Here is a 15,603-nt window from a genome sequence, read left to right as displayed (position 1 = left end):
GTCAAAAAAGCTAATCGAGTTTAGTAGTTTACCAATTAAGTTTTAATAGAACATGGCTGGGACTTTGACTTGATGTGGCAATGAATTGTACTTGGTCTTTGCTATAACCGTTATACCATGCTACGTGTTACCACAAACAACATCCAGACATTATTATCACATTTCGTTTCATAATTTTTAACCTCTTTCAGCCAAACTACGATTCCACTTTAGCTTCGAGTTTAGCGCCGCCCGACGGCTGTACTTCGTCCCTTGGTAATGGCCCATGACGTCACGTTACACATGACGTACCGACGACAGATGTAGAGCAAACGAGAGGGTGTACGGTTTCGTTTGCCTTGCGCTTGGCGCGCCTGGCTAGACGGCTCCATTGTTTTGACTGCAAAGCTACTTCGTTTTGGTCGAGCTGGGAATAAATTTTTAGGTTTCTTCGTCACGTAGTGTTTAAAATACTGCACTTGTTACGATTTGTAAAATGAATATGATGTAGTGCAATTGCAGGTCGCTAGCTAGGTAGATCCGATTATCCAGCCATCTGTGTTGAGCATGTGGACAGCTGCAATATTTGGCCCTAAACTTTGCAGAATCAGACGATTGGCTGACATTTATAATGCAAATATTGTCATATAATCGGTTGTGTGGTTTTATTCTGTTTGAGATTTAGAGGCAGAGATTGTCATTTATTTACCCCTTAAGGTGTTTTATGAATTGGGCATGCACAGTTCCCCCTTCCAATGTCAAACAAATATTATATGAATTGTAAATGAATTGATTAAAATATTCGTTTTTTTTTATATAATATTGTTGTTTGAAAGATTAGAGACTTTTGACTTGACCAAAATCAGATCACTAGTTTACACTTTGTTAGGCATTTGCATAGATTACTTTTGTTTGTGCCTTTGTGGAGTCATTTTTTCATTCAAGATTTATTTCATTCCATTTCTATGGATGTGATATAAATATTTTGTTACGAACTAAAATTTGCTTTCCACACGCTTTTTAAGGTGCTGTTTTGGTTTGTTTTTGCTGGTCAAGTGCTTGTATTATAGATTATTAGTTTTTGTAAAAGAAAGCATTTTCATTGTTGCTAATGGTAATCAAGTTTAACTTAAAACAAGGCTTGAGTTGAGTTGAGTGCGCACTTAACTTATCATTTGCAAATGACGTTGCTTGACTTTGGACCGTTGACCAAAATGACTTCACTGGACTCAAGTTTTTTTGACAAATGACATGACTTGTACTTTAGTCATTTTGTCACATAACTTGAGGTTAAATTTTAAAAGTGTTTTTCGTTGTTTAGCAGGTTAAAAAAATTGATTGCTGTATATTTTGTTTGTGTCAATATTTCGTTGAATTCTTGCTTATAATCAAACAAGTTTTCTAATTTTACATGACTTGAAGTTGACTTTCAAAATGACTTGACTGGTATATACTTGATTTTGGTGAATGATGACTTTCACTGGGACTTGACTTGTTATTTTTGCAAAATAGTTGACTGGGAATCGAGTCTTTTCGAAATGACTTGTTTACAATACTGCAAAACTATACTGTTTAATATACGTTTAACAAAAAACCAATGATTTTCAGAAAATAAATTACTGGTGAATAACTTCCCATGCAAGTAATATAGCCTGTTAAATATATTTGGCAAAATTATATAACTGTTAAAATAATTTATGTTTTATAGTATTTTATATGCCCAAGTATTTATTTAACATCTCGTTTTTAGTATTTTACAAACAAAATCTGCTAAAAAAATGTGATGGAAGAATATTGTGAGGATATTGTAATGATAATTTAAATTAGTTGTGTATCATTTGACAAATTTAAAGTAAATTAAATTGCAGTGTCCACATCAGTTAATTTTAGTTGAATATTTTGTTTATGACCACCACAAAACACTGTTTAATAGTTTAAAGTCTTCTCAATCACTTAATGCAATATATAATTATAAAATAGATTGATTAAAGTTTGTAGCATTTTGGTATAAGAATAACAAAAAAAAAGTTTGTCATTTACAAGCGATAGGTAAACCTAAAAAAATATTGTATTTTATCTTTTGAAATACCATGCTACTTGAGTTTAACTGCACTTAATTCTACCCCCAACTACTGACTATAAAAATTCAATTTCTCATGCTTAAAATGCAATTTGTTCTACCCATTGGTTGTTATATGCAAATGTTCTAACCAGAAGCATATTGTTTTATACCAAACTAACGTGATGGTGATTGGATAAAATCTGATTTGCCTGTGTTTGAGATAGTTTTGAAGGTAATTGAAGGCGCATTACCCAGTCAAATTGACTTGAGCGATGTGTCGTTCAGCAATTTGCACAGACAGGGCGACTCGCGGATCGCTGGGAATTTTGTTGGTGCTCACAGGAGCCGCGCAACCGAAACCAAAAATTTCGGCTTGGCGAGTCAACTGCAGCTTTGCGCTTTAGTCGGTTGAAACGCCAATTTTGCGAGCTTATCGATCGCCTCAGACAAGACTCGCAACACACGTACATATTCATATCGGCGTAATTAAATTTCTGGGCTCGCGTACAATTGCCAGCGCGGCTGCGGTCCGCCAAAAAAACACGCGATTAGCGCGAGCTGCCTGTTGCGCAGAAAAGCGAGCGATAGAAGCACATTTTTTCTGTTCCTTCTTGTTTTTGCGCCGCCTTAACGAGAGACACACGCAAAAGCGACGTTTCCGAAACGGATGCATTTTGGCGATGTATGCGCGCGTCGGCAGCAGAAAAGCCTGCTAATAACACAGGCGTCGCCCTCGTTATTCTGTTTGCTGTTCATCGGGTCTGGAGTGAGAGTCGCCGCCGACGTTTTTGCCCCGTGAGCGAAACTCGCGTATTTTTTCCTTATTTTTTATCTGAATCGAGGCCGAAGCCCTGCAGCTGCTTGCCGCCTTGTCTCTCGATCGTCCGCTTTTTCATTGGAGTTGAGAAATGGAGTCCACGTCACACCGACAACTTCACGACTTTGCGTCGCAGTTTTATGTCGAATCGATGCCGGCCAATCCCTACGGTAAGTGAAGTGTAGATTTTCGGGCAAAAAGCGAGATTGCGAGTGTAAATTTCAGCCGGAAGTGCACGCTACCGCCTGTTAAAACTCCTATGCGCAATGGATGTTGCTTTAAAAATCTTCCTTAGCTTGGATACCGTTGCGCTCCGCCATTTTGCTTTTAAATTATTTGGCGTGTCGGTTCGGTGCGTTCTTTTCACGCTAACTTTCTCGTCGTTTTCGTGTTATTAGTTTATTCAAGGCAGCATTTATCTACTTGAGGACAGGTTGAGATTGCACGCTTTAGGTAAGAGATGTCAACTCTTAGATCGACGTTAATAATATGACGGACACTGGGAAACAATTTAAAAAAATATGCGAAACTTAACTGGTTTGGGTTGAATCATTGTTCATTTAGTAGTGCACATTGCAAAACAGAGAAAGAGCTGTCGTTTTTTAGGTCGAGGTTGTTGATTTTAGAAATGCTTAAACTTGAAGAATAAAATATATAGTTACATAAACAACGCTGTTACTTTTTTACATTAAGTTCTGTAAGGTTGAATTAAGTTGAACGGTAATTAACAATAATTGACACAAACACACCGCATTTATTGTAGGTGCAATGATTTGAAGTCTATATCTCTATTTGCAGCAGAGAGGTATTTTTTTATACCAGCGTTTTGTTGCTATTTTTGGAGCCGTTGCGCTGTGCAACAGTAAACTGCACAACTTACTTGTATTTTTTACCATTGCGAACGGATATGCTTGCAATTCGATATTGTGAATTGTCCCATAATGGCAGACTATTGCTGGAGATTAAAAAGAGATATTTGAAAAACATCATACAACAGAATACCATTAAAAAGAAATATTTTTCGTTATTGAATATTTGTAACGTATTTTTTACCATTGCGAACGGATGTGCTTGCAATTCGATATTGTGCGTCGTATCCTTCGCTTTTTAGAGACATTTGCCAGTGTAGGTTAACTCGCAGAAACGCCCTAATGCACGAAACGGGCAAATTGATAAGCAATACATGCTTCCGCAATGCAGCCCTTTAATGCCTTTTAGCCTTTCCGCATTGCTGGAGCCTCTTTTTTAATGGAACACTCGATACCATATCCGTATCATTTTGGCTCTACGTTCCTTTTCGAAATAACTAGGCATCGTTTTCATTGTAAATTGTTACCCCTCGCGTCTAAGAAATTAGTATACAACAGAAAACACATATTATAAGTGTGTGTATATATATAATTTACGTTTCGGCTTGCGTTATACTGCGCAGAAAAGATTATTTACAAAGCAGTTATACCACAAAAGCGATACTATACTTGTTAAGTAGATTTTTAATGTTGTAAAATGGTGTACGTCCATGTTGTGATACTTGTTGACTCCTTAAATTTGAGTAATTTAGAGGAAATAACAAACTTTTTAAACCTATTAATAGCATTCTGAACAATGAAATTGCACAAAAAAGTAAATTTAAACAGAACTTAAGAAAACGTGTTATAACTAGTTCACTAAACTCAATTAACGAAACCTAAGAATAATTCGTTACCTGTAAGGTGATTTTCGGAGGGCCAATTTATCTACGTTTGTTTTTTTGGTAAATTTTGCACATGGTTCGTACGCTGATTTCTTACGCAAGTTATTTGACAAACATCTGTTAAACTAAAAATTTATAGAAAATTCGATGTAGGATATTGAAACGTTGAAAATGTTCCATCTAGAAGAAAAAGGGTTAAAATTTCCAAGCTTCTAAACGCTTATCATGCAATTACAATTTTCAAGGGTAACCAGAGCTGACTTATAAGTTGTAAATGAATTTAACTAGCCTCCAAAAAAGCAGCCTTTTGTATTATCAGAACAAATGGCATGCTTTATTAAAGTAATATGATAAGGTGCAGATTTGTGTGCCGAAAATTTGTCATGTTTTGTTATTCCTGTCTCATTCTTACTATTTCCAATATACTTTACTCTGGTGTTAATAGTACTTTTATTGGGGATTAATATTATTGAGTTACCAGAAAAGCTACAACGTTGTTTAAAAGGCTTTGTTGGGCAGGACAATTCACTAACGTTTAACTTACTTTTTTGTTTTTGGTTTGTTTCAAAGGGTAAATGCTTGACTTGAAAAAACATGCATTTTAATTGGCGCTTTGTATGTGGCTTCCTTCACACTAGAATATCATACAAATTTCGCGCTTAAATTCAATATATAGATATTTCCCGGAAAGTCTATTTCAAGCTGTTTATCATACTGGTATTGAGAAACTCGTGTAATAAGATCCAAATTTGTTAGATGACGTTTTTTATTTCCTTGTGTCCATGATAAAACCTGTTTCAACTGTGTTTCGATTAAAGCTAAAAATGTATTTATATATTTTCTCTAAAACTGCCTTGACTACAACTTACAGAATTATTGCACGAAATGTATTTTGGTAATCAACAGATAAAAAAAAATCGTTCGCTGAAATATTGTTTTTATCAAGGAGTTTTAAATAACAAAATGATTTGCGGACATTCAATCGTTAAAAATATCCTAAACGTTTGGGTTTGTTAAATTAATCCAGTTAGGACACAACATTTGAGTTGCTACTTTTTTTAATTGATACTCAGCAATGCTATACAATTTATTTTTAATTTTAAAACTTAAGTCGAAACTCTGTTTTTTTGGTTTTTTTTAACTTTTGTTTGTCTCAGCTTTTGGTGTGTTTTTCAAACTTGTTTTTTGTTATGCCCAAAAGTGTGCTGTTATAGGTCAATTGTTTCTGTAAACTCCTGCCGTTGGGAAAGGCATTGGATGTGCACAGTTCTTCGAATAAAGTTCTGAGGGGCAAAAGTTACCAGGAAACTTTTGGTGCTGATTTATTAAATTCTAACTTTTCTTCGCGTGATTCCGCAATGATCGTAATGATTTTTAGAATCCAGTATAATGCTCTTTCATAAGTTTGCATTTAGGCACAACATTTACGTCTATAATTTCCAAATATAAAACTCCTAATTAGGTTTATACATTTTAGTTCAGTTAAATTTTCGTGAAAGCCATATGACAAAAATTATTCCCTCGCAAATTATATTTAGGGTTCAGTGTAGTGTTATTGTTTTGGTTGAATTCAAGCACAAGATTTGCGTCAATAATTTCCGAATATAAAACCCTTTATTAGGTTTATATACTTTAGTCTAGTTAGTTTTTTCGAAGCCATTATATTGCATATAGTATTCCCTCGCAAATTATTTTTAGGGGTCAGTGTAGTGCTATTTTTTTAGGTTGAATTTAAGCACAAGATTTCCGTCAATAGTTTCCGAATATAAAACTCTTTATTAGGTTTATATACTTTAGTTCAGTTAGTTTCGTGGAAGCCATAATATGACATATAGTAGTCCCTCGCATAACCGACTGTCAATGTCGATTCGCGTGCAGACTTGTCCATCAAGCCGTGTGTCGTTGGAGCTTCTGTCAACGGCGAACGGCAAACTGAACTATATAGCCCACGAACAAAGCCAGCGCAATTGACTTCCAGGTATCCGGAAATTCGTGACGAAGCCCAGAAGGGCAATTAGGCTTTCCGTACAGGCACAAACACGCCCGGCACACTTTTTACGATTCCGCGCCGATTTTATTGTGTTTTCTTTTAATTTGTTTGGCAACGCCATTTCGGTTCACCCGTGCGTGAACGTCGAACACACGTGATTGCTTTCCATCAGCAGCTTAACGGGTTTCTTTTGCTCTGCGAGTTAACGGGCAGTATAGGGCATTTCTTTATGTTTGGGTTGTTGGACTTTCGCTTTTCGGTTGCTGCTAATACCTTAACTATATATATAACTGTTGTTACCAGGCATAATATTAATAAAAAAACAGCTGATCTTGCAATTATATTTCTTCTCCAACGTTTGGACAACTATAAGCATTCTTCTTCATTCACTCGGAAGAAGGCGACTTGGATAGGTTGCTGAAACGTTGGAGAAGAATTATAATTGTCAGAGAAGTTTTTTTTTATTAGTACCTTAGCTAGTTTCTATAATTCTGTTTGAAAGCTGCTTTTTAATCCTGTTACGAGATACGTTTTCGTCAGACAAAAAAAAGCTTATTGTAAAACTGCTTATCAGATTTTAACAATAGATTTGCGAACTGCAAAAGGGCAATGTTTATAGATTATTTTTTACAGATTTTTTTATTGTAGTGATTTGGATTATAAAATGATCAACAATGCATCTAATTTCGAGTGGTTGCTGCATCAAATTAGTTTCCTGTTTTGGATTGATGGACGGTGATGCAATTTATTTGCAATAACATTTTTATTTTAGGTATTTTATGTTGCACATCTAGCTGTTTGCTTATTCCACTTTTCTAAGATTGTAATGCATTTGCAGTGCGTGAAACAAGTTAAACGGTTGCGTCATATTAAACGCCGCGGCGCTTATAAAATAACCCGCCACGTTTTGCATTATTTATCTACATCCGTAAGGCATTAGCCTATGGAATTAAAAAGTGTTTGACGGCCTGTTTATACAGCCTACGTTCTAAAAAGACTCTTTTTAAACTTTCTGTCAACCAATCTTCAGACAGACAAAATATCTTCCGTTGTCAGAGTTATTTTCCATTATCATAGATCGACTGCTAACTTTTCATTAGTTTGACCGCACGGCGCAAAAGGCAAAAATTAATGGAAAATGAGCGACTAAACGAGGAAAGGTGATCTTGTTATAGTTGTTTGAAGAGGATTACCGCCATTTTTCCGTACGGATATCTAACGTTTACGGTTTCGTTTACGGCAAATGGCCACGGGGAGCAGGTTAATGCGTACACGGTTTGCGCTGCCAGTTTAAGACTTAGTTATGGCGTGTGAGGAAATTCCCAAACACAAGTCCTGCCGCAGCCAGTTAGCCACAACAAACAGATTGCCTCTTAGCGCGTAACAAAAAAATAACATACCACACAACCTGTGCCTTAAATGCTTTTCAAATTGTGATGAAAATCCGTCATAATTTACAGCGGCTCAGCTGTTCACTTGCTAAAATACCTGTCCATAACTTCTTGAACTCTAGACAGAGTCACCTCACTCAGTTGATATTGCTCGTTGAGTATATTCACAAACCTTGGTATACACCAGTGGGCCGCGGCCTTCTAGGGTGCCATTTTTAATGCTCAAAGGTGCCGATAGGTATTTGAGAATTTTTAGCAATATGATTTTTGCTTAATTGTTAAGCATCTTGATACAACGATTTGTGTACGATTAGAGATTATTAATCAAATGACATTTTCCTACATATGTTTAAAGTTAATTGTGTTGTTCCATTTATAGTGACATTTCAGTAAAATACTCATTCCAGTCAGGGTGCCGAAAATCTATATATTATAGGGGTGCCGTAAGCCATAAAAGGTTAAGAATCACTGACTTTGTAGAAGGCAGACGCGCGATTTCGCCACGTATAGCTTTGAAAATGACCCGGAAATGACGTTCCGTGTCATTTTCAAGCGCGCACTTTCGCCGCCCGGAAGCACACAACGAAAAAATTCGGCCGTCCAGACTCGTGCGTTTGCACGTGTGTGTGTGTGTGTGTGTGTTACGTCACCCGCCGTCTTCTCTTTGCTTTTCCAGGGCGAGCGATTTTTCCCTTGCCCCCGACCGCAGAGTCACGTCTCTTTCCAGTCGCTAAGCCGTCGCTCGCGCGCAACACTCTCGCTCGCGCCTCCCCCGTGTGTTTCCACCTGAGCGTGTGCTTGTAGTCGTCCCAGAAAACGCGAGAAGTCCATTGTTTTCGCGTCCTGAGACGCCTCAGCTTCAAACACATCCAGCTTTGAACTAAAAATCGCGTTTCAAGCTCCGATATTCAAACGTTGGCCGCTAGCTGTTACCCGTACACTTTTTAAGCCGCGTGAAAAAGAAAGCGCCGAAACGTACAACGCGTTAAATCTGTGCAGTGTTCTCAACGGAATGCTGCCAACTTCTACAGTTCCCTTCGTGGTGGTTCCCGCCCGTCGCAGCAGTACAACGCACAGCAGAATAGGCCGCGAACGCCAAGTCGCCCGCCTGCTCTTTATACGGGTCCCGGGCCATTCGTCGCAGACACACGGGCACAAGTAAGCGCTGAACAAACAGTGATGTCATTATAGCATGTACTCGGCGACCATCAAGTACTCGCCGCTCGCCAGTCGATCAACGCACTCCCAGCCTACAGCTGTACCGGTCGGTTAATGGGCCGAAGTAAGACGAAGGTGTTTCGCGTCACCAGGTTAAGTTGCATATTAGGTCGTAATTATGCAGAGACTCCAGCTTGGCAGGTTTCTAGTGTTTTGTTGCTTGACAAGCACGTCGAGCCACATGGTGGAAAGCGGCCAGGATAGTTTTTGTTCAGGTTCAGCGCCTTTGTCGTGTCCCGCGTGCAGTCGAGAGTTTTTAAGCACGCGGGTCAAATCGGTGTATTCGCAACACAACACCTGCGTCACGTGGCGAAATCACGTGAAATGGCGCCAAACCGGTTGCGCATCAACGCCCTAAGCCTTGTATACAACGAACGCCATGTTGTGTACTGGTCGCTCCGGCTAATAAAGAAAGGGCGCTATTTGTGTAGGCCTACACTGCTGTACTGCAGCTTAAGGCTGTATACGACCGCGGTGCGTTGTTCCTCGAATGCCCTGCAGGCTATTTGCGCATGTATATCGTCTCCTCGCCTCTTGCCTTGTTCCAAGTGCACACAGAACGTACAGCGCGTGCGCTTTTCAGCTTTCAAGGTGAGCGCGCGTTCGGGCTTTGTTCTCACAATAGCAATAACCTTCGCCTTTATCCGGGAATTAGGACCCGCGGCCTGAATAACCGGGCGACGAACGCGCCCTTGCCTTTTGTGTGCCGAGCGGGCGACCCGGGACCCTTACAAGAACGCCCGTATTTACCGACCTTGCCAACAGGCTAGACTGCACGTCGCTATTGTGACGTGCCTCCTTTTCGCGCCTCGCTGAGCACGTGGGTTCGCCACCGCCGACGCTCGTCGTAATACGCGCTTTTCCGCGATGTAAGAACGTGTAATGAGCGAGGATTTTCAAGTGAGCCCGCTGCCAATTGGTGCCGTTTCTATGGGCGCCGCTGTTGCGTTGCGTAATCGCGGCACTTGATGCGGCTATTCAGCAAGAACTGCGCGTCGTTTAGCAGACAGGCCGGGATATTAAGCTCAGACTCGCTTTTCATGTAAATCCAAGTTTTTTCGCGAATACCAGAGAGTGATTTGCCGTCACGGTTGTCGTGAAGTCCTTTCACTCGAATATTGACCTGCTTGTGACCGTAAGCCTACTCAGCTCTGCGTCGATATTTACCCTCGAGATTACTGCGTGAGTTAAGCTTTTCAACCACCCCCCTCCCCGTTGGTCACCCGGGATGATTACGGGCTTATGTTGCGCCCAGCCTATAAAATGCCAGTCATGCACGCCGAGCCGCGGCTATTTTCGACTGGATCGAAAAGCAAGGACCGTTAAATTGGCTTTCCCCGGGTGACTTTGGCGGCATTACGCGCGCAATCTGTACGAGTTCGCGTGCTGTTTTTAGCTCTTCGAAAAAACGACAGCCGAAGCAGGCCAACTGTTGAGCCACCGTAAACAAGACAAGGCTGCGAGTTGGTTTTGTCCCCGAATAGCAAATTTCCCGAGCGGCGGTTTGTCGAATGGAGATGCCAAGCAGTAAACACCATAGTCGGGCTCTAATCCGCACGCCTAGACGCTTGCTAATTACGCGCAAAGGTTAGAGCAGCGATGTGTTTAGGCTGCCGACGCCGCAATCTCGCAGCCCAGGCGTATCAGTGCAGCTCGCGGGCGCTTGCCGACCAACGCTCGTGTTTTGTTTAATAGCAGCAAGTCGCTCAGTCGATGTTAATCGGGGCCTTGGGGGCGATTGGCGAAAGGCTCAGGAGCCTGCCGTCGGGCGCCTAACACGCAATGCGGTTTCGTCTCGCAGGCCCGCTGAATATGCGCTTATGCCGATTATGTGCGCCTTTTTATCTTCTCGCCGCCAGCAGTTCGGCTTGAAGAGAGACCAGGTCGACTGTGTTAGCTTTGGTGTCGGCTAGGCATGCCTCTATCGTGTGTGTTGCGCTTTACGGGTAATTAGCCAGGCGCAAACTCGTGGTTGGCGGATAATAGAAAACTTGAACTGAAAAGGTATTCGCCTGGCCATCCCATTCACGGTGATTGAACGTGATTGCTTGGTTACGACGCCCAGTGATCCGTTGGGCATGGTTTCGCGGAAAATAGCTTAAGGTTTTAAAGTATTACAGTCTCGACTGGATTTTCAGGTGAATGCCAGACAAAAAATGTGTTAATCTTCTTACTGCAGACTGGTCGGTAAAACAGCGGCTTTCAACAAACAGATAGGTGTGTTGCTTGCGGTGTGCAGGTAGCTCATCACAGTTATCAGTCATTTGCTGTTCAATTTTTTTTTCGGATATTTTATTTGGAACTTGTGGGTAATGGGCACCAAAACGCATGCAGGCCTAGGAAAGCTTTAAGTACTTTGAGTGTTACAAGTGTTTCTTTACTGTGGTGCTCAAGTTGTTGGATAGAAGAGAATTAATTATTGATACATACTTAATTGAAGAGAGCTTGAGTAGATGTTGCCTTGTCGTGCATCAATAGCCTTGTGCGACAGAATACCAAACGAACATAAAATAGAGTTAGCTCCACCAGGCAACATATACATAGATAGAAATCGCTCTTCTGGTGTAAATGATGACTAAACCGACGTTTTAGCAACAGATACCAGCTGATCTGCGCTGACTGTAACAAATCTGCAACTGTCCTTTGGTTGGAAATCGCTCTCCTGGTGTAAACGAAGACCTCAGCTGGTATCTGCTGCCCAGACGTCGGTTTATACTTCGTTTACACCAGAGCGATTTCCAACCAAATAGAACAGTTGCAAATTTTGAGTTTGCTACATAGTGTTCAGGCGGGACAACACGTATAACAGCACCCTCGCCTAAAGTTGTCTCGAGTATAGGCGAGACCGCAGGGCCTTGTTCGAGCTCCCACGACGATTATCTCGATGGCCATTGACCTGACCGTTCACCAACTAACCCTTGCCGCTTCTTTCTCTTTGTTTTCATGCGACTCCCTTGTATTTTGTTGTTAACGACGCGCCTAAAACGACACAAGTCGTTGTGCGCCGCTGTGCTTTAAGTTGTGCCGCTGCTGCTGCTGTTGTTGTTGCTGCCGTGTCGCCGCATTCCTTCCGCCGAGACGATCAGGAACGCCGGATTCCGCAAAAACGAAGCCCGGCCCGCCGACAATCGATAGAGGAGGCGTCGCCCACCCCCAACCATCGCCCACCCCCTTTGACAAAAGGTCACACCCCCGTGTGATGACGTGAGAGCGCCAGCGACCTTCCGAGAACATCGTCACAGTCGCAACTGGACCGAAATTCACGGGGACACCGGCAAGAAGGCTGTGTACACACCTGGACCCCAAGCATCACCCCTACCCTCGACCCATACACGAAGCACCCCGGCCGTAACCCCCTTCCAGTTACCCAAGAGGACTTCGCCGAGCAAAAAGAAAATCAACGCCAAATCCAGGGTTTTATCGATCGCTGACCTCAATCGGTTTTAGTGTCGAACTGAAACGGACTTCTCTGACCAACAGCTGCAGCGTAAATTTGGCGCACGGCCAGCTGAAGACGTAAGCCCCCCAAAAACGTCGCTTTGCAATCGCGCGCTCTCTGTGTGTAGGATATCTTCACCAGCCCCAAAGAAATCCCCGAAACCCTAACCCATCCGTCGATTGCACGCCGTACAATACCGAGTACACAACGCCCGCTCGATCTTTTGTTCCTTTTTACCTGCTAAAGTTCCATTTTTTTGCTGTGTACCGCATCCCGTTCAGTGTCTCTTTCCAACACGCATCGAATCTCACTGTATCCGCAACCACCACTTTCTCCCCGCGAGACTCTTTCCAAAAGTTCAAAAGAGCAGCTTCTTGACCCGCCACCCACATATTGCTGGCACACACTGCTGTCGCCAAGTCTTGTCGTTCATTCGTCTCTCGACCTCCTGCTGCTACTACTGCTGCTGCCTGCCGCTCTCGCGAACTTGGGCCTTTGCACCGCTACGCTTTGCCGTCATAAATGGAGTGTATGTACCGTGACTGTAAAGCAGTGTATTTATATGTGTGTGTGTCTCCTGATCGGTGTTTAGTGATACATTCCGCTTTTCATTGCAAAGTTTTGTGAGTAGGTTTTACTAGAGCTGGTCGACGATAGATTAAGTAAAACTTTCTTTATAGTTATGGCATCGCCATTTAACAGCCATGGAGCGTTTCGTGTCACTTTTTTTTCAGTACGTTATTTAAAAGCATGTCAAAAATCTACCTAAATACGTCCATATAATTTTAGTCACCAATCAAACGTCGCATTCATCCTACGACACCTGTTCCTTTTATCGACGTTCTTAAAACACTTTATGGAGACTGCATTCTAACGAAATATTTTAACTCCTAAGCGACAACACTTCTAGCTCGATATAAAAATACAGCATGAAAAAACAAGTTGTAAACTCCTTTTTAGGAAGAAGGGAGACTTTCGAATCTAGTTGAAAGACCACTTGGCATGGGTTGATCGGCGTTTAAAGTTGAAAAAAACGTTCCCCTATAAGGAAGTCAGTCGCTGTTACCTCTCTGAACTTGCAAGCTTAAAAAACTCGAACCACCCCTAATTTTGATTAAAAAAGCTTTCGACTGATTAGGCTTTCACGTCAAAAATATTTTGTTTTTATTGAATGAAATGGCAAAAAAAAATTGTTTTTTCACAACAATAATTTGACAAAGGCTCGGTAAATTAAACTCTCCCCATCCCATGGAGATATGTAAACTACGTCACTGTGGCCTTCTAGCTCGAAAATAAACCAAACAGCACGAAAAACAAATTGTTAATATATTTTTAGGGGTAGAGGGGGGACTTATGAATCTTGTTGAACGACCACTTGGGTTGGGTCGATCAGCGTTTAAATTTTAGAAACGCTCCCCTATAACGAAGTCAGGCGCTGTATTCACCTCTCCGAACCTGCAAGCTGAAAAACTCAAACCACCCATAATTTTGTTAAGAAAAGCTTGTTTTTTTAATAAAATGGCAAAAAAATAATTTCAGTCTCGTTTACATTCTTTTCACATCAATAATTTGGCAAAGGCTCGGAAAAATAAACCCTCCCTTGAAGGTATATAAACTGCGTCACGCTTCTCTATAACGCAATCGCTGTATTCACCTTGTCGAAATATATAGCAAGGCTTGTGTGGCCTTAGCAAAGCCTCGCGACTCGTCATCCACCGCATTTACATCGACCTGTGCCCTGCGCGCTGCAACGACAAGCGAAAGCGACTCGATTCAATTAGCATTTGGCCTAGAGTCGAAATCAAAGCCCGAACGGTTCGAGCATTGATCCCTCGCCCTATCGACTGAATGCTGCGGCCAGCTGACTTCTTCTTTGCTTCTCATTTCAGCTCACGGAATCGGCTGCGTCACTCCCGTGTCTGCCAATGTGGCTTCGCTGTCATCTGCCCAATTGGCCGCCGGCCAGCTACCCAACATGCAACAGTTGCCGCAAATCCGCGATCCTGAATGGCTCAAAGTAGAGGTGAGTGTTTCCTTCCATTGCCGAACATAACTGTTTAACAATAAATGGAAATCGCTCTTCTGGTGTAAACGGGTTAACCCTGATGAGGTCAGCTGGTATCTGCTGCCGAAACGTCGGTTTATACTTCGCTTACACCAGAAGAACGATTTCTATCTATTGATATGTTGTCTGTTTCAGCTCTTTATAGAACTGTTTACCATATAACTCTTTTCATAACTGTTTTTAATATAAACTCTTGTTACCAGGCATAGTAATAATAATCATTTTACGTGTCATTCGCCTTGATAAAGCCGATTTGAATAGGCTGCCGAAACGTTGGTTAACAATTACAAATACCAAAGGAGTTGCTTTTGATTATTATAACTGTTCAACGTGTCGCCCGTCGCCTGTTTATCTTTCTTTTCTGTTGAGGAATTTTTAGCGTTGTAGACTGGTTATACTTAAACTGGGGTATGTGCACTAACTTTAGGGGTCCATAAAGTTTCAAGTTTTTTTTTTAATGCAATGGACACGCAAAATAAGAAAGTAAATAACGTCAGTGTATTAGGAGAAGGACCAGTCTTGAACCACAAGTAATATTTTAGATATGTTTTTTAGTCCTGTCTTGCCTTTTTGGGGAAAGACTTGTTTTTCACTTGTTTTCAATAACATTTAACTTTTGCACTTAAATTAGTTTTTCCAGATGTTAATAGTTTAACATTATTTTTTTTTTATTTAACGACTTGCTATTGTAATGCCGTGGACTAATAGTCTAATAGTACCCTCGACTGTAGACCTTGACATGGCATTTTTTTAAATTGCCTGATTTGGATACAAGTGTTTCAGCAAATGACTTAACTGGAATTAAGTAATTTCAACAGTCACCCGTTTGCTACACTGGTATATATTCTTTTCCAACAACCCTACCGATCCCTAACCAGCAGATCCAAACGTTAACCTTTAAGTCCATGCGCAATGTCTACTTAAATTTCATAAGCGGAGTTTTTTGTCA

At 41.2% G+C, this 15,603-nt stretch overlaps 1 protein-coding gene across 1 annotated transcript in view; it reads left to right on the top strand.

Annotated features, from left to right (window-relative positions):
- Positions 1-2,055: 2,055 nt before the first annotated feature.
- LOC146146816 (uncharacterized) overlaps positions 2,056-15,603 on the top strand; it is a 72,848-nt gene continuing 59,300 nt past the window's right edge. The window contains exons 1-2 of the mRNA XM_083387074.1: positions 2,056-3,028; positions 14,479-14,612. Coding sequence (XP_083243200.1) covers positions 2,950-3,028; positions 14,479-14,612 — 213 coding nt within the window. The 5' untranslated portion in view covers positions 2,056-2,949. The remainder of the gene's footprint in view (positions 3,029-14,478; positions 14,613-15,603) is intronic.

The sequence above is a fragment of the Ascidiella aspersa genome, chromosome 4, assembly GCF_963924565.1.
Source record: "Ascidiella aspersa chromosome 4, kaAscAspe10.2, whole genome shotgun sequence".
Taxonomy (NCBI): Eukaryota; Metazoa; Chordata; class Ascidiacea; order Phlebobranchia; family Ascidiidae; genus Ascidiella; species Ascidiella aspersa.
The sequence above is the reverse complement of the archived record's forward strand: the minus strand, read 5'-3'. Positions and strand labels throughout refer to the sequence as shown.